We start from the raw sequence: 27,941 nt of genomic DNA, 5'->3' as shown, positions 1-27,941 counted from the left end.
CTAGCTAGCAAGCAAGGGATAAGAATGTTGGAAGGGATAAGAACAATGCCTCGACTTCGTCTCAGGCCTAATTACCCGTGCCAATATCCTCCAGTTCTGGGAACTTTTGCAGAATGAATGTTGGTTTGCTGGGTTCTCGCTCCCCCACACACACAAATGAACAAAGGAAAACTCCAGACAACACAACTTAACCCACAGAAGCAGTGGTCTATATTCATTGAAATTTCAGTTTATTTTACAACCCATCGTGACTGAATAACACAAAATTTATTCAACATGAGAAAAAAACAACAAAAAAAACAGGAAAACCAAAAATATTTAAATATACATGATCCAGACACGTTCCATACTGCAGACAGGAGGGGAGTGGTGATGGTATCAGAACACACCACAACAGACTCAGAAAGTTGCTGCCCTTGGTCACAATTTTAATGCTGTTGGAGTCAATGTTTCAATGTGCTTTATAACTTTACAGAAACTCATACAAAATGTGTAATTCATTGTTGAAATGTTTCTAGGCAGAGTTAGCTAGTGTGTTTGAGAGAGTTCCCATTCCCTGCCAAGCAATGGGAGTTGTCTAGTGCAGTGGTTTCCAACCTTTTTCGGTTACTGTACCACAAACTGAATTTCTCTCTGCCTGGAGTACCCCTGGTTGGGAACCACTGGTCCAGGGGTATCTAGCTTTGACACAGGGGTTCACTTCTGTGATAAAGACACAATGAAAAACATAACAAGGGCCAGGAGTTTTTCCCTGACCAGGACAAACTCTGCACCCTAACGTAACCCACAAAAATAATTTAAAAAAAGGCACTCAAAAATACACAGGACAGCGCGAAAGAGTCTGGTAGTCCAAATAACACGTTTCTCCAGATGAGACCGAAATACAAAAACAAGAGCAAAACTCCACTTTAATGCACATCCAAGCTTTTAGAGGAAAAATACATAAGCAATCACTCTACAATATTGGAAGCTTTGACCAGTGTGGTAATATTCAGTAAGATCCAAAAGCACAGGGGTGTTATGGAGAGAGGGGCTGTTGTTACAAAGAGTTAACGCATACACACTAATTAATATATAGACAACACATACTTACACAGATGTCAGTTTGCTGTGTGTTAACCAGTCTCTGTGTATTCTAGTCTTTGAGACTCTACAATAAAATGAACAGCAGCTTGCAGGGTGTGGATGGAGCTGAAAGGACAAAGCAAACACTCCATCACACAATCACTAAAGCAGATATCTCATGCAGCCTGTGACAGATACAGCGTTAGACTGGTGCAGCTCAGAGACCAGGTGAGCGACTACAGTTTGGATGGACTGTTTGAACAGCTGTGATAACTGGAGGAGCTGCAGTTGGCAGTGTGTTAGGTTACCGTTCCACTCAAAGAAGAACGTGTTGGTGTGTGTCTCAAAAGCGGTAAGCCTTCCTTTGTATACAGTATCTGAGTCTACTACAGCAGTTCACACTACCTTAAACTGTACAGTAGTACTGGTCTGTGTCTATGCACTTCTGTCGTCTGTACTGCAAGGATAGTCATGTCTCTTACATATGAGAAGTTGTGTTGGACTCTACAGTGTGGGCAGAGGATGACACATGCAGTGGTTGATGATTGGACCGGAAGCTTCATATAATCTGAGGGGGTGTGGCTTTTACTCTTTACCATGTCTCAATACTTTTTAAATGGTTTCCTCTCCTCCTTTCCCTACTTATCACTGATTGGTTAAATGGAGCAGATAGTCATATTAAAATGTACCTTCAGATCAGGGTACCGAACATAAGGAGAGGAGGAAAGGAAGCCGTTCAAGATTGAGACACATCCCATGTCTTTAAAAACACTGCAAACCTGCCCCCATCTCTGCCTAATCCGTGTCCCCCATCCTCTCCACTCCTCCCCCTGTATCCGTAGATCTTCCTCCTCCCTCTCCAGTTACTGGAGCTCCTTCATCCTGTTGAGGGCGGAGCCGGCCTGAAACCACTCGATCTGTGTCTCGTTGAAGGTGTGGTTCAGCTGGAAGTCATCTTTGCTGCCGTCACTGTGCTTCACTACTGCAGACAGGGGCTGGAGGGGGCAGCAACACAAAGTTAGACAGACATACATGGTGAACCTTATCTGGAAACAAACTTCAAGCCTAAACACTGGAGCTGGCTGGTTCGGAACCTGGACAGTCTAATTTAGACCATGATTAGTTAAATCAGATGTGATCATGATGGGCTGAAACTAAAGCCTACAGATTGGTTTAAATGCCACTCACCTTTCCTGGGGTGAAGGTTGCGAGTCCTTTGATGGAGATCTTGTCGTCTGGTCGGATCTTGTCGTAGTCAGCAGGGTTTTGGAAGGTCAGGGGCAGCATACCCTGTTTCTTCAGATTAGTCTCTGCAGAGAGAAGAAAGAAAAAAGGTTAGCTGCAGGAAAGCTAATTGGTGAGGATCCCCCCCAAAAATTGAACTTTTGTCCCTGTACAGAAACACAAATTCATTGTGAAGGGCAAGAAAATCCATTTGCCAGTTCAGAGAATAATTAAGTGTGTATTATGCATTTGTTAAACTGAATACTCCTAACTTTCCAACTCACAAGACAGAAAAATTGTGTCATGGGGGGGGGGTCAGCGCTTAAGGTTGTTTCATTTTTTAAATATTTGTACATTACCCCCTTTTGCGCCCCAATTGGTAGTAATAGTCTTGTCCCATCGCTGCACCTCCCGTACGGACTCGGGAGAGGCGAAGGTCGAGAGCCGTGTGTCCTCCGAAACACAACCCAGCCAAGCCGCACTGCGTTTTGACACAATGGCCGCTTAACCCAGAATCCAGCCACACCAATGTGTCGGAGGAAACACCGTACACCTGGCGACCATGTCAGCGTGCACTGCGCCCGGCCCGCCACAGGAGTCGCTAGTGCACGATGGGACAAGGACATCCCTGCAGATTCATAATGATATCATTCTGCCAGGTAGGCCTACTTTGCAGTCAACATTTAATTGAGAAGGTTCTGGAAAAGCCTTTAGAAATGACTTTTTATGCATGCCAACTGCTTACACAACATACAGTACCAGTCAAAAGTTTGGACACACCGACTCATTCAAGGGTGTCTTTATTTTTACCATTTTATACATTGTAGAATAATAGTGAAGACATCACAACTATGAAATATCACATATGAAATCACGTAGTAACCAAAAGTGTTAAACAAATCAAAATATATTTAATATTATTCAGATTAGCCACCCTTTGATTTGACAGCTTTGTACACTCTTGGCATTCTCTCAACCAGAAAGCATTTCAATTAACAGGTGTGCCTTGTTAAAAGTTAATTTGTGGAATTTCTTTCCTTCTTAATGCTTTTGAGCCAATCAGTTGTGTTGTGACAAAGTAGGGGTGGTATACAGAAGATAACCCTATTTGGTAAAAGACCAAGTCCATATTATGGCAAGAACAACTCAAATAAGCAAAGAGAAATGACAGTCCATCATTACTTTAAGACATGAAGGTTAGTCAATCCGGAAAATGGCAAGAACTTTGAGCGTTTATTCAAGTGCAGCCACAAAAACCATCAAGCGTTATGATGAAACTGGCTCTCATGAGGACAGCCACAGAAAAGGAAGACCCAGAGTTACCTCTGCTGCAGAGGATAAGTTCATTAGAGTTACCAACCTCAGAGTAAATGCGTCAGAGTTCAAGTAACAGACACATCAACTGTTCAGAGGAGACTGCCTTCATGGTTGAATTGCTGCAAAGAAACCACTAGTAGGACACCAATAAGAAGAGACTTGCTTGAGCCAAGAAACACAAGCAATGGACATTAGACCAGTGGAAAGCTGGTGAGTACAAATTTGAGATTTTTGGTTCCAACCGCCGTGTCTTTGTGAGACGCAGAGTAGGTGAACAGATGATCTCGGCATGTTTGGTTCCCACTGTGAAGCATGGAGGAGGTGGTGTGATGGTGCTTTACTGGTGACACTGTCTTTTATTTAGAATTCAAGGCACATTTAACCAGCATGGCTACCACAGCATTCTGTAGCGACTATCATTTGTTTTTCAACAGGACAATGACCCAAAACACCTGTGTAAGGGCTATTTGACCAAGGAGAATGATGGTGCTGCATCAGATGACCTGGACTCCAATCACCCGACCTCAACCCAATTGAAATGGTTGACTGCGCTGTCCCCAGTCCACCTGGCCGTGCTGCTGCTCCAGTTTCAACTGTTCTGCCTGCGGCTATGGAACCCTGACCTGTTCACCGGACGTGCTTGTTGCACCCTCGACAACTACTATGATTATTATTATTTGACCATGCTGGTCATTTATGAACATTTTAACATTTTGACCATGTTCTGTTATAATATCCACCCTGCACAGCCAGAAGAGGACTGGCCACCCCTCATAGCCTGGTTCCTCTCTAGGTTTCTTCCTAGGTTTTTGGCCTTTCTAGGGAGTTTTTCCTAGGGAGTTTTTCCTAGCCACCGTGCTTCTTTCACATGCTTTGCTTGCTGTTTGGGGTTTTAGGCTGGGTTTCTGTACAGCACTTTGAGAATATCAGCTGATGTACGAAGGGCTATATAAAAATAAATTTGATTTGATTTGATTTGACTGCAGAGTGAAGGAAAAGCAGCCAAAAATTGCTCAGCATATGTGTGAACTCCTTCAAGACTGTTGGAAAAGCATTCCTCATGAAGCTGGTTGAGAGAATGCCAAGAGTGTGTAAAGCTGTCATCAAGGCAAAGGGTGCTACTTTGAAGAAACTCATATTTTGATTTGTTTAACACTTTTTTGGTTACTACATGCTTCCACGTGTTATTTCATAGTTTTGATGTCTTCACTCTTATTATACAATGTAAAAAATAAAGAAAAATCCTTGAATGAGTAGGTGTGTCCAAACTTTTGACTGGTACTGTAGGTGCAAATAAACAGGCATTACTTCAGAAAGTAGCAGGAAGTATGAATCACTGATGCATTATATTCATTAAGTTATGATAAACGGTACAATTCTCACGTCACCCCGCTCCTCCGCTCTCTCCACTGGCTTCCAGTTGAAGCTCGCATCCGCTACAAGACCATGGTGATTGCCTACGGAGCTGTGAAGGGAACGGCACCTCCGTACCTTCAGGCTCTGATCAGGCCCTACACCCAAACAAGGGCACTGCGTTCATCCACCTCTGGCCTGCTGGCCCCCCTACCTCTGAGGAAGCACAGTTCCCGCTCAGCCCAGTCAAAACTGTTCGCTGCTCTGACACCCCAATGGTGGAACAAGCTCCCTCACGACGCCAGGACAGCGGAGTCAATCACCACCTTCCGGAGACACCTGAAACCCCACCTCTTTAAGGAATATCTAGGATAGGATAAAGTAATCCTTCTAACCCCCCCCCCCCCCCCCTTTAAAAGATTTAGATGCACTATTGTAAAGTGGTTGTTCCACTGGATATCATAAGGTGAATGCACCAATTTGTAAGTCGCTCTGGATAAGAGCGTCTGCTAAATGACTTAAATGTAAATGTACAATTAATGTTCCATACATCTAACTTTCTGTGCCGAGTCCAGAGGCTCAGTCAATGACTTCGATACGAGACCGGCCCTCCGGATCTACACGATTCACTTGGATGGTCTATTTTGAGATCAAACCGATGAATATCGGCAAAAAGCAATGACTTTGCATCCCTGTAGTTGGGTCAATGTTAAAAATGAAGTTGGGGAAGGAAGCAATGTAGTTGCATTGTTCTAAAGGCGTGCACACATACACACACTGTCCCTTTTGGCCTGTGCTTAAAGTTACCGTGGATCCTGGCGAAGCTTTTGACGATAATGCATCTTCCTCCCAGGTGTCTGGGCTCCAGAGCGGCATGCTCTCTGCTGGATCCCTCACCGTAGTTGTCATCTCCCACAACCACCCACGACAGACCGTTGGCCTGGGAGAGATCAAACACATCAGGGAAACTATTAACCCTCCTGTTGTGTTCCGGTCAAATTGGACCGATTTACAAGTTCTCTCTGAAAAATGTAGATTGTCATAAGGTTCCACGACTTTGTTCACGCAGGGCATCTGGACACACAAAATACATTTATGATTTTCATTAGAAAAAATAAGAAATGTATTTAACTTTTGTACACCTGTGGTGTTCCTGGTAAAAAAATGACCGGTCATTAGAAATGAATGGGTGAGACTACATTCAGGTGATAAAATTCAGTTCAGGCACATGCCCATTCATCAGATGGACACACTTCCTCTCCCAGACTCCTACATGCATGTGTGTTTGAGCACACACACACACTCCTCTTCTTGGCTTCCATGGCAACCTTTCCCCAATAGAATCTTTCCCCCACGGGAACCACATGTTGGCATTCTCACAAATAATTGCAACATTGTTTTAATAATATATAGAACTTTTGTCACAGCTCAGGTATATAAAGCTTTTGAGGCCTTGCTCACAATTCATTCTGTGGCAGCACAATGACCAAACGATATACTGTATGTGAGGCTCTTGAGCATATCTTTGATCATGACACTGGTGAGAAGGAGAGAGTCCTTGTTAAACTTTGACACAAAGTAGTCTGTGATAAATGGCACAATATATTTAGTCTGAATATTTGTTATAGTTAAAATAATCCATAAATTACACTTTTTTTTTTACTCAAAAACAAGTTGTATGAGCTCAGGTCAATGAGGCCTACAGGCCATAAATAGCAAATAGAAGTTCAAAACTTGTAATGTTCACAAGAACTTAAGTTGATAAAAAGATCTAACACAATATTAGGTGATAATATATGTATTATTATGGATTCATAATCAGCTATAAGGGGCGGTCATTTTGGAGCGGAAACACAGAATGAATTAACATGAAACAAACACAACAGGAGGGTTAGAGTCACTCATTGCCATTTCCTACACTGATGGCCAAATGTTTATGGGTATTCTGTATCTATAAAAAGGGCTGAGAGACGCACAGCACACTTTCAAAAGGGAAATTTGAGCGACAAGTACACTTTTTTTTTTGCCCTAATTTCGTGGCATCCAATTGGTAGTTACAGTCTTGTCCCATCGCTGCCTCTCCCGAGTCCGTACGGGAGTTGCAAAGGTCGCTAGCCGTGCGTCCTCCAAAACATGACCCAGTCAAGCCGCACTACTTTTTGACACAATGCCCGCTTAACCTGGAAGCCAGCCGCACCAATGTGTCGGAGGAAACACAATACACCTGGCGACAGTGTCAGCGTGCATGCGCCCGGCCCGCCACAGGAGTCGCTAGAGCGCGATGGGACAAGGACGTGCCTACCAGCCAAACCCTCCCCTAACCCGGACGACGCTGGGCCATGGGTCTCCCGGTCGCGGCGGCTGCGACAAAACCTGGACTCAAACCAGGATCTCTAATGGCACAGCTAGCACTGCGATGCAGTGCCTTACACCACTGCGCCACTCAGGAGGGTACACTTTTTAATCTCAAGTGAGGATGTTGTTTGAGCTAGGGGTCAAGGTTCATCATCCGGGGAGCTAACCTTGTAATGGCGGGCGACGTCAGGAACACCGCCGTACTCTCCCGTCAGCTGGTTCTTGATCTTGTTGACGCCGTCGTTCTCAATGTTGACTGCTCCGATCAGCATGTTGTTAGAGATGTTGTCAAGGTGACCACGGAACTTTAGCCAGGGGCCGGCAGCACTGATGTGGTCTGTGGTGCACTTCCCCTTCACCTGGATGGACAGAGAGAGTGAGCATGGTGGAATGCGAGAGAGTAAGTTTGACTATAAATATATTTTTAAAATCAGAAAGTTTGCACCCTCCTGAACAGACCCTAGTTTTCCCCCTGACCTTGATGAGGACTTGTAGGTCCTCCAGATCTCCGCCGGCCCACTTGTCGAAGGGCTCCAGCAGCTGCAGCCGGGTGCTGGTGGGGCTGACGTCCACCCTCAGCTTTGATCCACCCTCTGCAGGGGGGTGCTGGTAGGTGTCCTGACCAGGGTCAAAGTCCAACTTGGGCAGCTCGTCTGCGCTGGGAGGCTCCAGCTTGAACTTCTCTCCGTTGGCGGCCGTGAGGTAGTCAACCTCGGGGTTGAAATCCAGGGTTCCTGCTATTGCCAGGGCTGTAACGATCTGGAGGAGGAGAGGACAAAGTAGTTGGTGAGGTGTGTATTGTGTTTACCAGTGAGAGCAAGTGTACAATATCTTCCATGGGAGTGAGTGAGAACAGTATGAAGGCGAATCAGCAAAGAAGCGGTGTGTGTATCAAGGTTTCTATTAGCCGGTAATAAAATAAAGCAGATAAATAAAGCAGGACAATGTCCCTAACTGGCGCCGGCCAGAAAGAAAAGAAACGCATCGCAAAATAATGCTTTTTAGCCTATTCATTGATGGAAATACATATAACATGTCATGCTTATCGGTCTATAGGTTGCATAATTTTGTGGAATTAAATTGGCTCGTGTCTATTTTTGTTAGTGGCTGTGTTTATCACACGCGCAGAGCATAAAGATATAGAGCCTATGAGTGGAAACTCTGTAAGACAGCTATAGCTTCTCAAACAGCTCATTTCTTTCTGCTGTTGTGCTTTTATAAGCCCAATTATTGCATAAAAGTTCTAAATGCAAATCGCCTGTTTTTTTATTTCTCAACTGGTAATTGAAGCATGCTTCCCATTCGCCATTCTAGTGCATATAGGTAGGCAGGCTTCAGCGTCACACCACTTTGCAATGAGCTGGAGACCGTATGCATTTTGAAAACACAGTGTATTCGGGAAGTATTTCAGACCCCTTCCCTTTTCCAAATTTTGGATTAAATAAAATTCCTCACTCTACACACAATACCCCATAATGACAAAGCAAAAACAGGTTATTTTTTGAGCACAGGTGCATGCTGTTTTACATTGATCATCCTTGATTGGAGTCCACTTGTGGTAAATTCAATTGATTGGACATGATTTGGAAAAAGGCACACACATGTCTATATAAGGTTCTACAGGAATTGTCCGTAGAGCTCCAAAACAGGATTGTGTCAAGGCACAGATCTGGGGATGGGTACCAAAACATTTTTGCAGCATTGAAGGTCCAAGAGCACAGTGGCTTCAATCATTATTAAATGGAAGAAGTTTGGAACCACTCTTTCTAGAGCTGGCCGCCCGGCCAAACTGAGCGAACGGGGGAAAAGGGCCTTGGTCAGGGAGGTGACCAAGAACCCGATGGTCACTCTGACAGAGATCCAGAATTCCTCTCGTCAGCTGGTAGAACCTGGGAGAACCTTCTGGAGGAAACCTGGCACCATCCCTACGGTGAAGCATGGTGGTGGCAGCATCATGCTGTGGGGATGTTTTTTAGTGGCAGGGACTGGGAGACTAGTTAGGATCAAGTGAAAGATGAACGAAGCAAAGTACAGAGAGATCCTTGATGAAAATCTGCTCCAGAGCACTCAGGACCTCAGACTGGGGTGAAGGTTCACCTTCCAACAGGACAACGACCCTAAGCACACAGACAAGACAACGCAGGAGTGGCTTCAGGACAGGTCTCTGAATGTCCTTGAGTGGCCCAGGCAGAGCCTGGACTTGAACCTGATCAAACATCTCTGGAGACCTGAAAATAGCTGTGCAGCGACGCTCCCCATCCAACCTGACAGAGCTTGAGAGGATCTGCAGAGAAGAATAGGAGAAACTCCACAAATACATGTGTGCCAAGCTTGTAGCATCGTACCCAAGAAGACTCGAGGCTGTAATTGCTGCCAAAGTTGCTTCAACAAAGTACTGAGTAAAGGGTTGAATACTTATGTAAATGTGATGGTTTTTTTAGGGAAAAAAAACAATTTAATCAATTTTAGAATAAGGCTGTAACAAAAATGTGAAAAAGTCAAGGGGTCTGAATACTTTCCGAATGCACTGTATCATCCCACAAATGTCCCAGAGTGTTTGGAATAAGCTATCTCTTTCTCACACAGAATGATAAGCTGACCAATAGAATAGGTAAACTTTTCTACTATGGGGATTGACATAGGCTAGTGATTTTGCAGTTCATTAGTCGTCTTTTTTTAAACTCATTTAGGCTGAGGAAAAGTGCGCATTGGAATTTGGTTAGAAGAACGCACACCCTTCCGTCCTCGAGTTCGATGTTCTGTTAAGAGGAATAACCCTAATCTTAATGTGATTTCTGTCATTCTGAGCACCATGAATTGATGCCCTAATCAGGTTACGCTCCCAATGCAGATGCGTCTGGTAAATTTCTCAAATGTCCGTTAAATTAAAATGCTGCCAGTCAAATGTCCGGTGCCACATTTCCTTAACGGAAACCCCGGTGTTTGTGTATTCAGTCTTAACAGTACCTCAGGGGAGGCGACGAAGGCGTGTGTGGCTGGGTTGGCATCATTCCTAGCGGTGAAGTTCCTGTTGTAAGACGTGACAATGGTGTTCTTCTCTCCTTTCTTCACGTCACGCCTGAACAGAAACATCAACTTACCACTGTCCCAAATAGCACCCTACTCCATATATAGTGCACTACCTTTGACCAGAGCCCTTGGGCCATGGTCAAAAGCACTGCTCTACATATGGAATAGGGTGCCATTTGATATGCAGGCAATATCTTAAGACACTTTTAATAGAAGACTTTCAACTTCAAAATGAATGTCAACAGAATGAACATGAATGAGTAAGTCAACTGACTATTACCTGTCCCACTGTCCAATGCAGGGTCCACAGGCGTTGGCCAGGACCATTCCACCAACATCACCGAGGATCTTGGACTACAGAACAACATACATACATCTTCAGTTAGGAGGAGCTAGCAGTAGGCCAGTTAGGAGGAGCTAGCAGTAGGCCAGTTAGGAGGAGCTAGCAGTAGGCCAGTTAGGAGGAGCTAGCAGTAGGCCAGTTAGGAGGAGCTAGCAGTAGGCCAGTTAGGAGGAGCTAGCAGTAGGCCAGTTAGGAGGAGCTAGCAGTAGGCCAGTTAGGAGGAGCTAGCAGTAGGCCAGTTAGGAGGAGCTAGCAGTAGGCCAGTTAGGAGGAGCTAGCAGTAGGCCAGTTAGGAGGAGCTAGCAGTAGGCCAGTTAGGAGGAGCTAGCAGTAGGCCAGTTAGGAGGAGCTAGCAGTAGGCCAGTTAGGAGGAGCTAGCAGTAGGCCAGTTAGGAGGAGCTAGCAGTAGGCCAGTTAGGAGGAGCTAGCAGTAGGCCAGTTAGGAGGAGCTAGCAGTAGGCCAGTTAGGAGGAGCTAGCAGTAGGCCAGTTAGGAGGAGCTAGCAGTAGGCCAGTTAGGAGGAGCTAGCAGTAGGCCAGTTAGGAGGAGCCCAGGACACAGCAGTAGTATTCCTACTGAGGATCTCAACATCCAGAGCTCCAATTACAAACCCCTCTACCTGCGATGCCCTTAAAATAAGAGAGCAGAGCTGGGCCAATGTTAACATCCTTGATACTTACGAGGATGTCAACAATATTTTACAACGGTTATCCTGTTTCCCTGATTTGTTGGGTGGAGTGATCAGCACCCCAGACACCACTATAGTTTGAACCCTGGTCATATCCCCTTCCCATCTACTGGTACCAGGGACTCACATATCCGTCTCTCTCGATGGTGGCGCGGATCTGTTCAGACCCGGGGGTGATGGTAAATGCGGCCTTGCACTTCAGCCCTTTGTCCAGGGCCTGTTTGGCCACGGAGGCCGAGCGGCCCATGTCCTCATAACTGGAGTTGGTGCAGCTGCCAATCAGACCTGAGGGGAGGGGACAGATTAAGCAGCCCCACGCGCACTCCGGCAGCTCCGTGGGGCGTAGGCCCCCCTGCTGTCTCCCATATTGAATAGAACAGCTATACATCTGTGTATAAGGATAAAGACAGATAAAGTATATATAGTAATAATATAGTAATATCACAGTTATAGCCAATTAACATTAAGGTCTAAACAGAGACACATGGTGGTGAGACGCAGTGGCCAGCTGTGAGGTCAAAAAGATCTGAAGACTGCACTGACCTACTTTGACCTCCAGGGGCCAGCCATTCTTCGCTGCCGTGGCCCCAATGTCTGCCATGGGGTGAGCCAGGTCGGGGGTGAAGGGCCCGTTGATGTGGGGCTTCAGCTAGGAAGGACAGAGAAAGATAGCTCGGGTCAGGTTGGATGTATATATGTGTGTGTGTGTGTGTGTGTGTGTGTGTGTGTGTGTGTGTGTGTGTGGGTGTGTGTGTGTGTGTGAGAGAGAGAGAAACAGCAGGGGAGGGGACTCACCTCATCCAGGTTGATCTCGACAATCGAGTCATATTCACAGCCCGGGTCTGGAACCAGCAGGTCAGCATAATCGTCAGCCAGGGCAGCAATGTCTGAGAGGAGTGGGAGGGCAACGGGGTCGGATAAATGGATCAAGCATCTCTTATAAAGAAATGACAAACCTTCCAGGGGAGCGTCCCAAATGGCACCCTATTCCCTTTATAGTGCACTATGTAGGGTGCCTTTTGGGATGCAATCCCAGAACTTCACACAAACATATAGAGCACATCACCTAACATATTCAGCACATCACCTGACAGATCATTGCACATCACGCACACAGACAGACTTGTTTGATGACATGGACTGACCTCCACGGCCAGTCTTCTCCAGGTAGGTCTTCATGCGGTGGTTGTAGGGGAACACAGAGGTAGTGGCTCCAATCTCAGCCCCCATGTTGCAGATGGTGGCCATTCCTAAAACACACAATATGCTAGGAGTTTCTATGCGCATTCCTACAAACACAAAATGTCCTACAATGTTGCTTGATCGTAAACACTACCGATTGATGATTGTGCTCCTCACACCATAAATAGAAAAACAGAAGTACATTAGACCAAAGAGCAGTGGTGGTCAGCTGATCACCATCCTAGTTAGATAATGACAGTAATACAGTGTGCAGTAGACCTGTGCAGGAGATGGAATCCACCCCAGGTCCGTGGTACTCCACAATGGCTCCAGTACCCCCCTTCACGGTCAGAATCCCAGCCACCTTCAGGATCACGTCCTTGGGGGACGTCCACCCTGACAGCTTGCCTGTCAGCTTCACCCCAATCACCTGACAGGAGGAGAACATGGTTTAGTGAGGTTTATGTAGTATCATACTGTATTATATTACTGGGGGAAAAAGATTGTGTTCAATATAAAAACTGGGAATCCCACTTACCTTGGGACATTTGAGCTCCCAGGGGATGCCAGCCATGACATCAACAGCATCAGCCCCTCCCACTCCAATGCAGATGGAGCCCAGTCCACCACCATTGGGTGTGTGAGAGTCTGTGCCAATCAGCAACACCCCTGGGTAGGCATAGTTCTCCAGGATTATCTGAATGGGTGAGATATAAGAGTCAGTTATGGCACTTACCACTGTAAACAGATAGCTCTGCTCTTCATTATAAAAGGGTGCAAAATCTTATGTGAATAAATAATGAAATTCATATCAAAATTTTATAGGAACTTAATTCTATAAGGACAGCTTATCTATTATCAAGTGAGTGCACTGCCAGCAATTAACACTAGGGAAACGTGTGGCTTCAGTGTCATTTCAGAGTAGCTTTGTTACAGTACCTGATGGATGATGCCAGAGCCTGGTTTCCAGAATCCCACTCCATATTTGGCTCCAGCACTGGCCAGGAAGTTATACACCTCTGCATTAATGTCCTAAGGACCAAGAGAAAAGGCCAAATATTATTACGGGTACATTATTTCCTATTCCTGTATCCAGCCACCAGGACTGACGACCTTGTCCTGGGGCTCCCGAGTGGTGCAGCGGTCTAAGGCACTGCATCTCAGTGATAGAGGCGTCACTACAGACACCCTGGTTCGAATCCAGGCTGTATCACAACCGGACGTAATTGGGAGTCCCATAGGGCGGCGTACAATTGGCCCAGCGTCGTCCGGGTTTGGCCGGTGTAGGCCGTCATTGTAAATAAGAGTTTGTTCTTAACTGACTTGCCTAGTTAAATAATATATATATATATTTTTTTTTTTTATCCATCCCCTGCTCAGGCCTTCCCTGACCTTTCACCTTTGCTCTCGCTAGGTCCTTGGCTCCTCCAATCTGGGCCTCGATCAGATGATCACAGTGGATAGTGGAGGGCACAGCCACACAAGGCAGGCCACTGCTAATGAACTGCAGCATGGCCATCTGGGCCGTGGCATCTTGCATAGCCACGCGGTCCGGCCGCAGACGTAGGTACGTATGCCCCCTGGCGATGTCCTGCCCCACAGGGTCATCCAGATGGCCGTAGACGATCTTCTCAGAGAGAGTGAGGGGACGGTTGAGTCTGGAAGGGAGGAAGGCAGAGAAGTTACTTTAAAGGCCAAGTGCTACAAATAGCTCTAATTGTACAGCTGACACTGAACAGAAAACTTGGGTTACAGTCTAGAGGTCGACCGATTAATCGGAATGGACGATTAATTAAGGCCGATTTCAAGTTTACATAACAATCGGTAATCGGTATTTTTGGCCACCGATTTGCCGTTTTTTTGTTGTTTTTTTTACACCTTTATTTAACTAGGCAAGTCAGTTAAGAACACGTTCTTATTTTCAATGACGGCCTAGGAATGGGGGTTAACTGCCTTGTTCAGGGAGGATTCGGGGATTCGTTTTTGCAACCTTCTGGTTATTAGTCCAATGCTCTAACCACCTGCCTTACATTGCACTCCACGAGGAGCCTGCATGGCAGGCTGACTACCTGTTACGCGAGGGCAGCAAGAAGCCAAGGTAAGTTGCTAGCTAGCATTAAACTTATCTTATAAAAACGATCAATCTTAACATAATCACTAGTTAACTACACATGGTTGATGATATTACTAGTTTATCTAACGTGTCCTGCGTTGCATATAATCGATGCGGTGCCTGTTAATTTCTCATCGAATCACAGCCTACTTCAACAAACGGATGATGATTTAACAAGCGCATTTGCGTTGCACCAATGTACCTAACCATAAACATCAATGCCTTTCTTTAAAATCAATACACAAGTATATATTTTTAAACCTGCATATTTAGTTAATATTGCCTGCTAACATGAAATTGTGTCACTGCTCTTGCGTTCATTGCCTGGCTCATTGCGAACTAATTTGCCAGAATTTTACGTAATTATGACATACCATTGAAGGTTGTGCAATGTAACAGGAATATTTAGACTTAGGGATGCCATCCGTTAGATAAAATACGGACCGGTTCCGTATTTCACTGAAAGAAAAAAACATTTTATTTTTGAGATGATAGTTTCCGGATTCAACAACGCATTGCGCTGTTTATGACTTCAAGCCTGTCAACTCCCAAGATTAGGCTGGTGTAACCGATGTGAAATAGCTAGCTAGTTAGCGGGTGCGCGCTAATAGGGTTTCAAACATCACTCGCTCTGAGACTTGGAGTAGTTGTTCCCCTTGCTCTACATGGGTAACGCTGCTTCGAGGGTGGCTGTTGTCGATGTGTTCCTGGTTCGAGCCCAGGTAGGAGCGAGGAGAGGGACGGAAGTTATACTGTTACACTGGCAATACTAAAGTGCCTATAAGAACATCCAATAGTCAAAGGTATATGAAATACAAATCGTATAGAGAGAAATAGTCCTATAATAACTACAACCTAAAACTTCTTACCTGGGAATATTGAAGACTCATGTTAATAAGGAACAACCAGCTTTCATATGTTCCCATGTTCTGAGCAAGGCACTTAAACGTTAGCTTTCTTACATGGCACATATTGCACTTTTACTTTCTTCTCCAACACTTTGTTTTTGCATTATTTAAACCAAATTGAACATGTTTCATTATTTATTTGAGGCTAAATTGATTTTATTGATGTATTATATTAAGTTAAAATAAGTGTTCATTCAGTATTGTTGTAATTGTCATTATTACAAATAAATAAAAATAAAATAAAAACCGTCCAATTAATCGGTATCGGCTTTTTTTTGTGTGGGTCCCCCAATAATCGGTATCGGCGTTGAAAAGTCATAATCGGTCGACCTCTATTACAGTCCCATCATTGCCTTGGCAAGACAATTAAGTTGGCTAAGTCAGAAACAGACTGGCACCCTGGCCTGTAGGCCATCTCACTGTAAGCATGGAATGAAACGGGGACATATGCTAATGTAAACGGTGGAGGGGTAGACTGACCTTTTGCGCACAATGTTGACGTTCTCATTGAGCTTCTCATAGCTGACATAGTTACTGGGCTCAAAGCGGCTCATTGAAACTTTGGCCTTGGCATTGAAGGCTGCAGACACGTGTAGGCGCCGCACACCCTGGCCCAGGGCAAGCTGACAAAAGAGTTAATTCAACATGAAAAAAAACAACCTGTACATCAAAGTAATTTGGGCCTAGATTTAGATAAGTCTTTGGGTGCAGTACTGTAGCCCACCTTGGATGGCAAAGAGCACCTGCACCAGCAACAAGACAAGAAATAAAGCATGAAGGGTGGGTTTATTACAGGAAGTTATGCACAAGCGTGTGAATAGAGCGCAGTATGTGAATGGGATTGCCCAATACATTTTAGTCTTTTAGCAGACGGCAGACACGCTTATCCAGAGCGACTTCCAGTTAGTGCATTCATCTTATGATAGCTAGGTGGGGCAACCAAAAATCACAGTAAGTACATTTTTCCTGAATAAAGCAGCTATCAGCAAAGTCAGAGTTATTAAGAGAAAAAAGTAAAGTACGAATGTCAGTAAAAACGGACATATTTTCTTGTTGAGCACATAAAGAATGATTCTACCTCAAGGTGAAACAGATTAGAAATATAAAATATCAGGCAGAAAATTATCTGGCAAATTCAGATGTTTAGTCAATAATCAGCACTAAATGGGTCCTTCAATGAAAATCCCTGACTACAACAGCCGAGACATACATCATTGAAATTGTATTTTGCCTTTCCGTGTCGACAAGGAGGTGCTGTCACTCAAAGGTATGGGGAGGAAAACATATTAGGAACAGCAAACACCTATAAAATATCTATAACATATCAAAATAGAAGTCAAAAGAACCGAAGTAGTAAGGCCAATCACTCCATTTGGGCTTTGAGAGCAAAGTCACAAAATATCAAAAACAGTTAAGACTCGTATGACAAACTGTTTGTATTACACCTCTATGGGGGACACTATTCTAACGGTGTTGTTTTGGTCACTGGCAAGACTGCGTCGTGCTTGCCAGCGCCCTGTGTGGTTGCTTTGTACCCTAACCTTGCGTTAACCTTGCAATCAATAAACGTGTCCTCGGTTGAAATAACATAGAGAGCGATAACATCTTAAAGTTGAGCATATTCATCAAATTGTACACATTACAAGTGTCTTTAAATAGCCATATTTGTGTGTCAATGACAAACTTGAGCTCCTTGACGAAGCTAGTTAGCGAGCTTCGTGGTAACTCAGGACACGATGACCTGGGTCAGTGGCCGACAAGAATTTGATCGTACTCTCTCAAACAAACATCAGATCTATACATAAGATTCACATACAATGTGCTTTCACTTGTATTTGAGAGTGAATTCTCACACATCGATGGCACATAAATACAATTAAACTAGTTAAAAACGGTCGCTTACCTGGAGCCGAGCAACGGTAAGACAGTAGGTCGCCATTTTGTTCACTGACAAAGATGTGTCGAGCAGAGGTGACGTCAGATTTCGTAGCTGTCAAAGTCGCGTGTCTTTGCAGGAAAATAGAACGGACATGTAAAGTTGTTTTAGAAATACAGATGTTATAGATCCTACTCGAATTTTTAATTCAGAGATGTGTATAGAATATATTGTTCTTAACTAATATGCGATATGACTGCCACAAATGAAACCCTGAAATGTCTAATCTAATATTTTGTATATGTAGCTAAAATGACCCCGGGATGAATTCTGTGCGTTCCATATGTAATATTCACTCCTTGAATTTAGCTGGATTAATTCACTGACATGTCCATAGCAATAGTCATTTTAACTAACGTGAAATAAACAAAAATTATATGATCCGAAAAAGAAACTAAACTTAAATGAAATACAAAGTTCAAATGTCACGTGTGTCTGTGGGTTAAAGTTGAAAGTTCAAAATAACTATCGCATGCCCTCCGTTCGCGAGAATGGCTAAACATCATCCAGATTTGATCTTTTGTAGAAAACAAGCTGGTGTCGGTAAGGTGTTTATTTGATGTTTAATGCATATCATTGCATTAGTACTTACTTATAATAAGTAATGATAAGTGCTGAGCTCTTGCCCTTTGTTGAAAGTGGCTGGCTTGATAAGATAGCTTGCTAGGAACAGTTAGCATACTGTTAGCACATTCATTTGCTAATTGTATTGGTTGCATACACATATTTAGCAGATTTTATTGCGGGTGTAGCGAAATGCTTGTGTTCATGACCGTAACCTGCTTCTTCATCAACCCATTAACGTTATTGATTTGCCTTCAAACTGAAATCCGTTTTATCATTTCTACCAACATGTCACATGTGCAACCAGAGGGGGGAAAAAACCTCTAGACCACCTTTACTCCACACACAAAGATGCATACAAAGCTCTCCCCCGCCCTCCATTTGGCAAATCTGACCATATGTCTATCCTCCTTCCTGCTAACAATAAAAAACTAAAGCAGGATGTACCAGTGACTCGCGCAATACGGAAGTGGTCAGATGACGCGGATGCTACGCTACAGGACTGTTTTGCTAACAGAGACTGGAATATGTTCCCAGGATTCATCCAGTGGCATTGAGGAGTATACCGGCTTCGTCAATAAGTGCATCGACCAGAAGCCATGGATTACAGGCAACATCCGCACCGAGCTAAAGGCTAGACACTTTTTTTCCCCCACACCTTTATTTAACCAGTTAGGCCAGTTGAGAACAAGTTCTCATTACAACTGCTACCTCGCCAAGATAAAGCAAAGCAGTGCGACAAAAACAACAGAGTTTCACATGGGATAAACAAACATAGTCATAATACACAATAGAAAAATCTGTATACAGTGTGTGCAAATTAAGGAGGTAAGGCAATAAATAGGCCAATAGGGGCGAAGTAATTACAATTTACATTGTAGTGATATGTGCAGATGAGGATGTGCAAGTAGAAATACTGGTGTGCAAAAGAGCAGAAAAACAAAAACACATGGGGTGAGGTAGGTAGTTGGTTAGATGGGCTGTGTACAGCTGCAGCGATCGGTAAGCTGCTCTGACAGCTGACGCTTAAAGTTAGTGAGGGAGATATATCTCCAACTTCAGTGATTTTTTTTTATATTTTTTAATTTTTTTTATTGATTTTTTTGCAATTCGTTATAGTCATTGGCAGCAGAGAACTGGAAGGAAAGGCGGCCAAAGGAGGTGTTGGCTTTGGGGATGACCAGTGAAATATACCTGCAGGAGCGCGTGCTATGGGTGGGTGTTGCTATGGTGACCAGTGAGCTGAGATAAGGCGGAGCTTTACCTAGCAAAGACTTATAGATGACCTGGAGCCAGTGAGTTTAGCAACAACTATGTAGCGAGGACCAGCCAACGAGAGCATACACGTCGCAGTGGTGGGTAGTATATGGGGCTTTGGTGGCACTGTGATAGACTGCATCCAATTTTCTGAGTAGAGTGCTGGATGCTATTTTGTAAATGACATCGCTGAAGTCAAGGATCGGTAGGATAGTCCGTTTTACGAGGGTATGTTTGGCAGCATGAGTGAAGGAGGCTTTGTTGAGAAATAGGAAGCCGATTCTAGATTTAACTTTGGATTGGAGATGCTTAATGTGAGTCTGGAAGTAGAGTTTACAGTCTAGCCAGACACCTAGGTATTTATAGTTGTCCACATATTCTAAGTCAGAACCATCCAGAGTAGTGATGCTAGTCGGGCGGGCGGGTGCGGGCAGCGATTGGTTGAAGAGCATGCATTTGGTTTTACTAGCATTTAAGAGCAGTTGGAGGCCACGGAAGGATTGTTGTATGGCGCTGAAGCTCGTTTGGAGGTTTGTTAACAGTGTCCAAAGAAGGGCCAGATGTATACAGAATGGTGTCGTCTGCGTAGAGGTGGATCAAAGAATCACCCGCAGCAAGAGCGACATCATTGGTATATACAGAGAAAAGAGTCAGCCCGAGAATTTAACCCTGTGGCACCCCCATAGACTGCAAGAGGTCAGGACATCAGGCCCTCAGAATTCAGTGTGTCATTCGATCTGCGAAGTAGTTAGTGAACCAGACGAGGCAGTCATTAGAGAAACCAAGGCTGTTGAGTCTGCTGATACGAATACGGTGATTGACAGAATCGAAAGCCTTGGCCAGGTTGATGAAGACGGCTGCACAGTACGGTCTTTTATTGATGGCGGTTATGAAATCATTTAGGACCTTGAGCGTGGCTGAGGTGCACCCTTGACCAGCTCGGAAACCAGATTGCATAGCGGAGGGTTACGGTGGGATTCGAAATGGTCGGTGATCTGTTGTTCACCTGGCTTTCGAAGACACTAATCCCGACACTAATAAGAAATCCCACAAGGCCCTCAGACAAACCATAAAACAGGCCAAGTGTCAATACAGGACTAAGATGGAGCCGATGTAGTATGATTCAAACGGTCATCGGAATGTGGCAGGGCTTGAAAACTATTACGCACTAGAAAGGGAAACCCAGCCACGAGCTGCCCAGTGACTCAAGCCTACCAGACGAGCTAAATGCCTTTTTATTCTTGCTTTGAGGCAAGTAAAACTGAAGCATGCATGAAAGCCCCAGCTGTTCCGTACGACTGTGTGATCACGCTCTCCATAGCTGATGTGAGCAAAACCTTTGGACAGGTCAACATTCACAAAGCCGCGAGGCCAGACGGATTACCAGGACCTGTACTCAAAGCATGCACGGACCAACTGACAAGTCTCTTCACTGACATTTTCAATCTCTCCCTGTCTTAGTCTGTAATACCTACATGTTTCAAACAGACCGCCATAGTCTCTGTGCCCAAGAAAACATAGGTAATTTGCCTAAATGATTACCGCCCCGTAGCACTCACATCGGTAGCCATAAAGTGCTTTGAACGGCTGGTCATGGCTCACAACAACAACATGCCAGAAACCCTAGACCCACTCCAATTTGCATACCGCCCCAACAGATCCACAGATGACGCCGTCTCAATTGCATTCCACACTACCCTTTTCCACCTGGACAAAAGGAACACCTATGTGAGAATGCAAGCTCATCACTAAGCTAAGGACCCTGGGACTTAGGGCTGGGCGACAAGGCCAAAATGTTATATCACGGTATTAAAAAAAAAAAAAAATGATGACTATTTTTTGTTTTTGAATAATAAACGTTCTATATTTGCTTTATAGGTAGTGCATGACCTCAGGGTGGCAACACATACATTCTAAGTGATTTCAATGGGTCTTTCTCCATTCTGATTGTTTTTTACTGTTCAATTCAACTTCAACCAAAAGAAATTTCAGTACTTTTATACATTTCTGCACTCTGCACTTCTGCACTCAATTGCACTGGTGGAAAAAGTACCCAATTGTCATACTTGAGTAAAAGTAAAGATACCTTAATAGAAAATGACTGAAGTAAAAGTGAAAGCCACCTGGTAAAATACTACCTGAGTAAAAGTCTAGAAGTATTTGGGTTTAAATATACTTAAGTATCAAAAGTAAATACATTTTTATAAATGACATTTAAATATCAAAAAGTATGAATAATTTAAAAATCCTTATTGAGCAAACCAAATGGCACCATTTTCTTTTTTAATTTACGGATAGCCAATGGCACACTCCAACATTCAGACATAATTTACAAACAAAGCATTTGTGTTTAGTGAGTCCTCCAGATCAGAGGCAGTAGATGACCAGAGATGTTCTTTTGATAAGTGCGTGAATTGGACCATTTTCCTGTCCTGCTAAGCATTAAAAATGTAACGAGTACTTTTAGGTGTCAGGGAAAATGTATGGAGTAAAAAGTACTGTATTTTCTTTAGGAATGTAGTGAAGTAAAAATTACATTTGCCAAAAATGGTAACGTACAGATACCAAAAAACCTGCCTTAAGTAAAAATACTTTGAAGTACTACTTAAGTACTTTACACCACTGCTCAATTGAGAGAATTTCCACACTGCCACGTAGGGCTGCACGATATGGACAAATAATGTAGAACTTATTTTTAACTAAATGTTGCAATTGCGATTTGACTTTCGAATTAGTGCAAAACTGTTGGAATCATGGAAATATAATGACTGTTCTAATTCTATAGTTACAATATAATTGTGGGCACTTTGAATACAGTGTTTGACATGACAAGAAGTTAAAATGCCAGGGAGGAGTTATTGTGACAGGGTAGGAACTAAAGTGTTTCCTAGTGGACCCTATCAGCTTTGGCTACATTGCATGTTTTCTCTTAGCTAATTCATGTTGCTAACATATTCTTGCTTTGCATATTCCTCTTTTGATTTAGAAGATGCTGTTGCACAAACAACATGCTGATTTAGGTCTATGCCATCACTGGTATTATCAGGCTGTATTAGCTAGCTACGTTTGCTCTTACTCAGTACATTTATTAGCTAGCTATTAGCATTAGCGGCTAACAATTAGCGTCTCTCAAGATTAAGGGGAACTTGATAAAAAAGACAAACTAGCTGTTTGCTGATGTAAGAAACACAAACTAATAGTATCATTATAGAACGCTAGTTGATTTATATTAAGAAGCAAAGTGAAAACAGCATTGTTGTCGTCAACATTGTTGCATATGCTGCATTGACCATGCAGACTGAACGCAAGTGTCTCGTAGTTGAGGAACATCAAATGCGCTCCTTAAGTGACGGGGCGTGGCTAGGTCTGTGTGGAAAGTGGCACGGAGAGAAAGAGCGGAGAGAGATGACTCAAGTAGCGAAGTAAACTATATTGTCATTACACGTGGCGTATCACATTTAACAAACCAAACATTCAAATACCAGTATAGAAGGTAAAGTAAAAACCCAAACCGGTCCCTGCATAAATACCAGTATATCATAAAATACGGTGTACCGCCCAGCCTTACTGGGAATAAACACCTCCTGCAACTGGATCCTGGACTTCCTGACAGGCCGGCCCCAGGTGGGAAGAGTAGGCAACAACAACACATCTGCCATGCTGATCCTGAATACTGGCGCCCCTCAGGTGTGCGTGCTTAGTCCGCTCCTGTACTCCCTGTTCACCCATGACTGCGTGGCCAAGCATGACTCCAACACCATCATTAAGTTTTCTGACGAAGTGATCACCGACAACAATGAGGCAGCTTATAGGGAGGAGGTCAGAGACCTGGAATTATGGTGCCAGGACAACAACCTCTCTTTCAATGTGAGCAAGACAAACAAGCTGATCGTGGACTACAGGAAAAGGAGGGCCGAACAGGCCTCCATTAAATCGACAGGACTGAAGTGGAGTGGGTCGAGAGTTTCAAGTTCCTTTGTGTCCACATCACCAACAAACTATTAATGGTCCAAACACACCAAGACAGTTGTGAAGAAGGCACGACAACACCTTTTCCCCCTCAGGAGACTGAAAAGATTTGTCATGGGTCCCCAGATCCTCAAAAAGTTATACAGCTACACCATTGAGAGCATCCTGACCGGTTGCATCACCGCCTGGTATGGCAACTGCTCGTCATTGTAAAGGGTTTAAACACTGTTTCCCATGCTTGTTCAATGAACCATAAAGAATTAATGAACATGCACCTGTGGAACAGTCATTAAGACACTAACAGCTTACAGACGGTAGGCAATTTAGGTCACATGTATGAAAACTTAAGACACTAAAGAGGCCTTTCTGACTCAAACACCAAAAGAAAGATGCCCAGGGCCCCTGCTCATCTGCGTGAACGTGCCTTAGGCATGCTGCAAGGAGGCATGAGGACTGCAGATGTGGCCAGGGCAATAAATTGCAATGTCCGTACTGTGAGACGCATAAGACAGTGCTACAGGGAGACAGGACGGACAGCTGATCGTCCTCGCCGTGGAAGACCATGTGTAACAACCCATGCACAGGATCAGTACATCCGAACATCACACCTGCAGGACAGGTACAGGATGGCAACAACTGCCTGAGTTACACCAGGAATGCACAATCCCTCCATCAGTGCTCAGACTGTCCGCAATAGGCTGAGAGAGGCTGGACTGAGGGCTTGTAAGCCTGTTGTAAGGCAGGTCCTCACCAGACATCACCGGCAACAACGTCGCCTATGGGCACAAACCCACCGCCGCTGGACCAGACAGGACTGGCAAAAAGTGCTCTTCACTGACGAGTCGCGGTTTTGTCTCACCAGGGGTGATGGTTGGGTTCGCGTTTATCGTTGAAGGAATGAGTGTTACACCGAGGCCTGTACTCTGGAGCGGGATCGATTTGGAGGTGGAGGGTCCGTCATGGTCTGGGGCGGTGTGTCACAGCATCATCGGACTGAGCTTGTTGTCATTGCAGGCAATCTCAACGCTGTGCGTTACAGGGAAGACATCCTCCTCCCTCATGTGGTACCCTTCCTGCAGGCTCATCCTGGCATGACAATGCCACCAGCCATACTGCTCGTTCTGTGCGTGATTTCTTGCAAGACAGGAATGTCAGTGTTCTGCCATGGCCAGCGAAGAGCCCGGATCTCAATCCCATTGAGCACGTCTGGGACCTGTTGGATCGGAGGGTGAGGGCTAGGGCCATTCCCCCCCAGAAATGTCCAGGAACTTGCAGGTGCCTTGGTGGAAGAGTGGGGTAACATCTCACAGCAAGAACTGGCAAATCTGGTGCAGTCCATGAGGAGGAGATGCACTACAGTACGTAATGCAGCTGGTGGCCACACCAGATACTGACTGTTACTTTTGATTTTGACCCCACTTTGTTCCGTGACACATTATTCAATATCACATGTCTGTGGAACTTGTTCAGTTTGTCTCAGTTGTTGAATCTTATGTTCATATAAATATATACACATGTTAAGTTTGCTGAAATTAAACGCAGTTGACAGAGGATGTTTCTTTTTTTTGGCTGAGTTTATTTGTATTTATTATGGATCCCCATTAGCAGCAGCTACTCTTCCTGGGGTCCAGCAAAATTAAGGCAGTTTATACAATTGTAAAACATTACAATACATTCACAGATTTCACAACACACTGTGTGCCCACAGGCCCCTACTCCACCACTACCACATATCTGCAGTACTAAATCCATGTGTACGTGTGTGTGTATAGTGTGTATGTTATCGTGTCTGTGCCTATGTTTGTTGCTTCACAGTCCCCGCTGTTCCATAAGAAGTTTTCTTTTTTTAATCTGTTTTTTAAATCTATTTTACTGCTTGCGTCAGTTACTTGATGTAGAATAGAGTTCCATGTAGTCATGCTCTATGTAGTACTGTGTGCCTCCCATAGTCTGTTCTGGACTTTGAGACTGTGAAGAGACCTCTTGTGGCATGTCTTGTGGGGTATGCATGGGTGTCCGAGCTGTGTGCCAGTAGTTAAGACAGACAGCTCGGTGCATTCAACATGTCAATACCTCTCATAAATAAAAGTAGTCATGAAGTCAATCTCTCCTCCACTTTGAGCCAGGAGAGATTGACATGCATATTATTAATATTAGCTCTCTGTGTACATCCAAGGGGCAACCGTGCTGCCCTTTCTGAGCCAATTGCAATTTTCCTAAGTCCTTTTTTCTGGCACCTGACCACACAACTAAACAGTAATCAAGGTGCAACAAAACTAGGGCCTGTAGCCCTGTCTTGTTGATTAGTGTTAAGAAGGCAGAGCATCGCTTTATTATAGACAGACCTCCCCATCTTAGCTACTACTGCATCAATATGTTTTGACCATGACAGTTTACAATGTAGTGTTACTCCAAGCAGTTTAGTCATCTCAACTTGCTCAATTTCCACATTATTTATTACAAGATTTAGTTGAGGTTTAGGGTTTAGTGAGTGTTTTGTTCCAAATAGTTTTAGAAATATTTAGGGCTAACTTATTCCTTGCCACCCACTCTGAAACTAACTGCAGATCTTTGTTGAATGTTGCAGTCATTTCAGTCGCTGTTGTAGCTGACGAGTATAGTGTTGAGTCATCCGCATACATGAAACTCTGGCTTTACTCAGTCAGTGGCGTGTCGTTAGTAAAAATTGAAAAAAGCAAGGGGCCTAAACAGCTACCCTGGGGAATTTTATCTATGCATACCTCAACTAACCTGTACCCCCGCACATTGACTCGGTACCAGTACCCCCTGTATATAGCCTCGTCACTGTTATGTAAATGTATTGTTACTTTTTGATTGATTGGATTTTTTAAACTTTTGTTTATTTAGTACATTTTATTAACTCTATTTCTTGAAGTGCATTGTTAAGGGCTTGTAGTAAGCATTTCACGGTAAGGTCTACACCTGTGTTCGGCGCATGTGACAAAACATTTGATTTGAACGTTATAGCTATCTGATGGTGGTTAAGTAGACTAGCTAGTAAGATAATAGCTTATGATCATGACTCTCAGTTCCATTACACATGAGTCATTGGATGAAGGCGTATTCTGTAGTGGGGAGTTTTGTTAAGATCCCCGACGCACGGTCTGAACATTTAAGTTAACATGCATCGCTTGTGGTACGGTTTTGGAAGCATAAGGAACTTATCAGCGAGAAATAATGAAGAAATTTGTTTTATACACACCTTGATAGGGTTAGTGTTCCCACACTGCCATATCTCCATGTTACACGCTTGTTTATGTTAGACGAGGCCACCACCTGTGCTAATTAGCTATCAAGCATGCTCCTCCGAACACCTGTGTGTAAGCGTGACTCGGGAAGTGTAGTTTTGTTGGATGGATCTGTGCAACACTTAGCAGTAGCAGTTTATTTTTTTTTGTAATTCTTTCTCACTGATGAAACGTATGCACTATGTGTTTCGAAAGCCATATAGCAAGCAATGATTATTGATGTTTCTAAATGTTAAAACACAGCGTCGGGATTGTAGTTCACATGAGGCAGTTGTGGGCGACGCTAATGCCTAATAACTGAAGGGAGAAGGCAGTAAGCCCCTAGAGTTTTCGAGAGCTAGTAAGATGTCTTATTGATTGCATAACCCTTAGCTTTATGGAGCAATGCTTTTGTTGGCTAGCTACCTTATTCATGTTCACTCACTGTTTTGTTCTATTGTTTACTTTTCAGCTATTGGAAGATTGTGCGAGAAATGTAAGTTTCAAAAACATGTTTTACATAATGTTGTCCCTTTCTCCCATACAGGGTGAATTTGCTGCCCTTAAGTTTACCCTCATAACTCCTAGAGTAGAGACAGTCATCATCAACACAGGGTTTACTTTTATATGTAATTACCCCAGTTCAAAATGCCACGGCATTAAACAGTCTCATCCCCCTCTTCCCTCCTCTCCTAGGTGATGGAAAGTGTGTGATCTGTGACTCGTATGTGAGGCCTTGCACACTGGTGCGCATCTGTGACGAGTGCAACTACGGGTCCTACCAGGGGCGCTGTGTCATATGTGGAGGTCCTGGGGTGTCTGACGCTTACTACTGCAAAGAGTGCACCATCCAGGAGAAAGATGTTAGTCACCTGCTCTCTCTCTCTCACACTCACTCATAAAAGGTGTAGAAAAACCTTCACACCATTCAATGCTCCCGTATAGTTTATGCAATGTTTCCAATAAACTATACAGAATCATTCAATATTGTGCTCCTTCGACAAATTCCGTTCTTGATCAATGTTGTGAAAAATGGATAAAGGTGCCTGAGATGCTGAGTAATGTGGTTGTACAAGTAATGTGTGGTTGTGAAAGTGGTTGTACAAGTAAGTCATTTTGAACAATCTCAATGTAATGTGAGAATACACCAACAAGTTATTTTTTCTACTCCTCTCTACTGGATGTGACAGCGAGATGGATGCCCCAAGATTGTGAACTTGGGCAGTTCAAAGACTGACCTTTTCTATGAACGGAAGAAGTATGGCTTCAAGAAGAGGTGAAGACAGGCCTGTCCAACGAGTGCTTTGCTTCTGTTTTTTTGTATTAATGTTTTTACCTTTTTTTTGTGTGTGAACATGTGACAATAGAATAAAGCTTTATTTTACATTA

General features: G+C 44.0%; 2 protein-coding genes across 3 annotated transcripts; one reads left to right on the top strand and one right to left on the bottom strand.

The window, feature by feature from the left end:
- Positions 1-207: 207 nt before the first annotated feature.
- LOC106609344 (aconitate hydratase, mitochondrial) lies at positions 208-17,729 on the bottom strand. Its single transcript, XM_014208081.3, has 17 exons — positions 17,482-17,729; positions 16,059-16,201; positions 13,957-14,215; positions 13,497-13,589; positions 13,096-13,254; positions 12,837-12,987; positions 12,521-12,625; positions 12,171-12,262; positions 11,919-12,024; positions 11,503-11,660; positions 10,625-10,698; positions 10,282-10,393; positions 7,792-8,073; positions 7,482-7,673; positions 5,767-5,899; positions 2,254-2,375; positions 208-2,060 (listed from the first exon to the last, which is right to left on the bottom strand). The coding sequence occupies exons 1-17, from the start codon at positions 17,515-17,517 to the stop codon at positions 1,929-1,931; spliced, it is 2,349 nt and encodes a 782-aa protein (XP_014063556.1). The 5' UTR covers positions 17,518-17,729; the 3' UTR covers positions 208-1,928.
- Positions 17,730-17,914: 185 nt separating this feature from the next.
- Positions 17,915-27,941, top strand: LOC106609350 (PHD finger-like domain-containing protein 5A). 2 transcript variants are annotated; one of them, XM_014208095.3, is made up of 4 exons: positions 17,915-18,057; positions 27,025-27,048; positions 27,249-27,415; positions 27,743-27,941. In XM_014208095.3, the coding sequence occupies exons 1-4, from the start codon at positions 18,006-18,008 to the stop codon at positions 27,830-27,832; spliced, it is 333 nt and encodes a 110-aa protein (XP_014063570.1). In that variant the 5' UTR covers positions 17,915-18,005; the 3' UTR covers positions 27,833-27,941. The 2 variants fall into 2 exon arrangements, with proteins under 2 accessions (XP_014063570.1, XP_014063581.1); XM_014208106.3 differs by lacking the exon at positions 17,915-18,057 and adding an exon at positions 18,131-18,711.

The sequence above is a fragment of the Salmo salar genome, chromosome 01, assembly GCF_965601325.2.
Source record: "Salmo salar chromosome 01, fSalSal1, whole genome shotgun sequence".
In the NCBI taxonomy this organism is placed as follows: Eukaryota; Metazoa; Chordata; class Actinopteri; order Salmoniformes; family Salmonidae; genus Salmo; species Salmo salar.
The sequence above is the reverse complement of the archived record's forward strand: the minus strand, read 5'-3'. Positions and strand labels throughout refer to the sequence as shown.

Bases quoted from the DNA above. Each gene is read 5' to 3' on its own strand.
- LOC106609350 (XM_014208095.3), top strand. From the start codon at position 18,006: ATGGCTAAACATCATCCAGATTTGATCTTTTGTAGAAAACAAGCTGGT. The intron at 18,058-27,024 runs GTAAGGTGTTTA...TTTACTTTTCAG, and splicing joins TAGAAAACAAGCTGGTGTCG to CTATTGGAAGATTGTGCGAG. The intron at 27,416-27,742 runs GTTAGTCACCTG...TGGATGTGACAG, and splicing joins GCACCATCCAGGAGAAAGAT to CGAGATGGATGCCCCAAGAT.
- LOC106609344 (XM_014208081.3), bottom strand. From the start codon at position 17,517: ATGGCGACCTACTGTCTTACCGTTGCTCGGCTCCAG. The intron at 13,255-13,496 runs GTACTGTAACAA...TCACCCATTCAG, and splicing joins GCTCTGGCATCATCCATCAG to ATAATCCTGGAGAACTATGC. The intron at 12,025-12,170 runs GTGAGTCCCCTC...TGTCCTTCCTAG, and splicing joins TCGAGATCAACCTGGATGAG to CTGAAGCCCCACATCAACGG.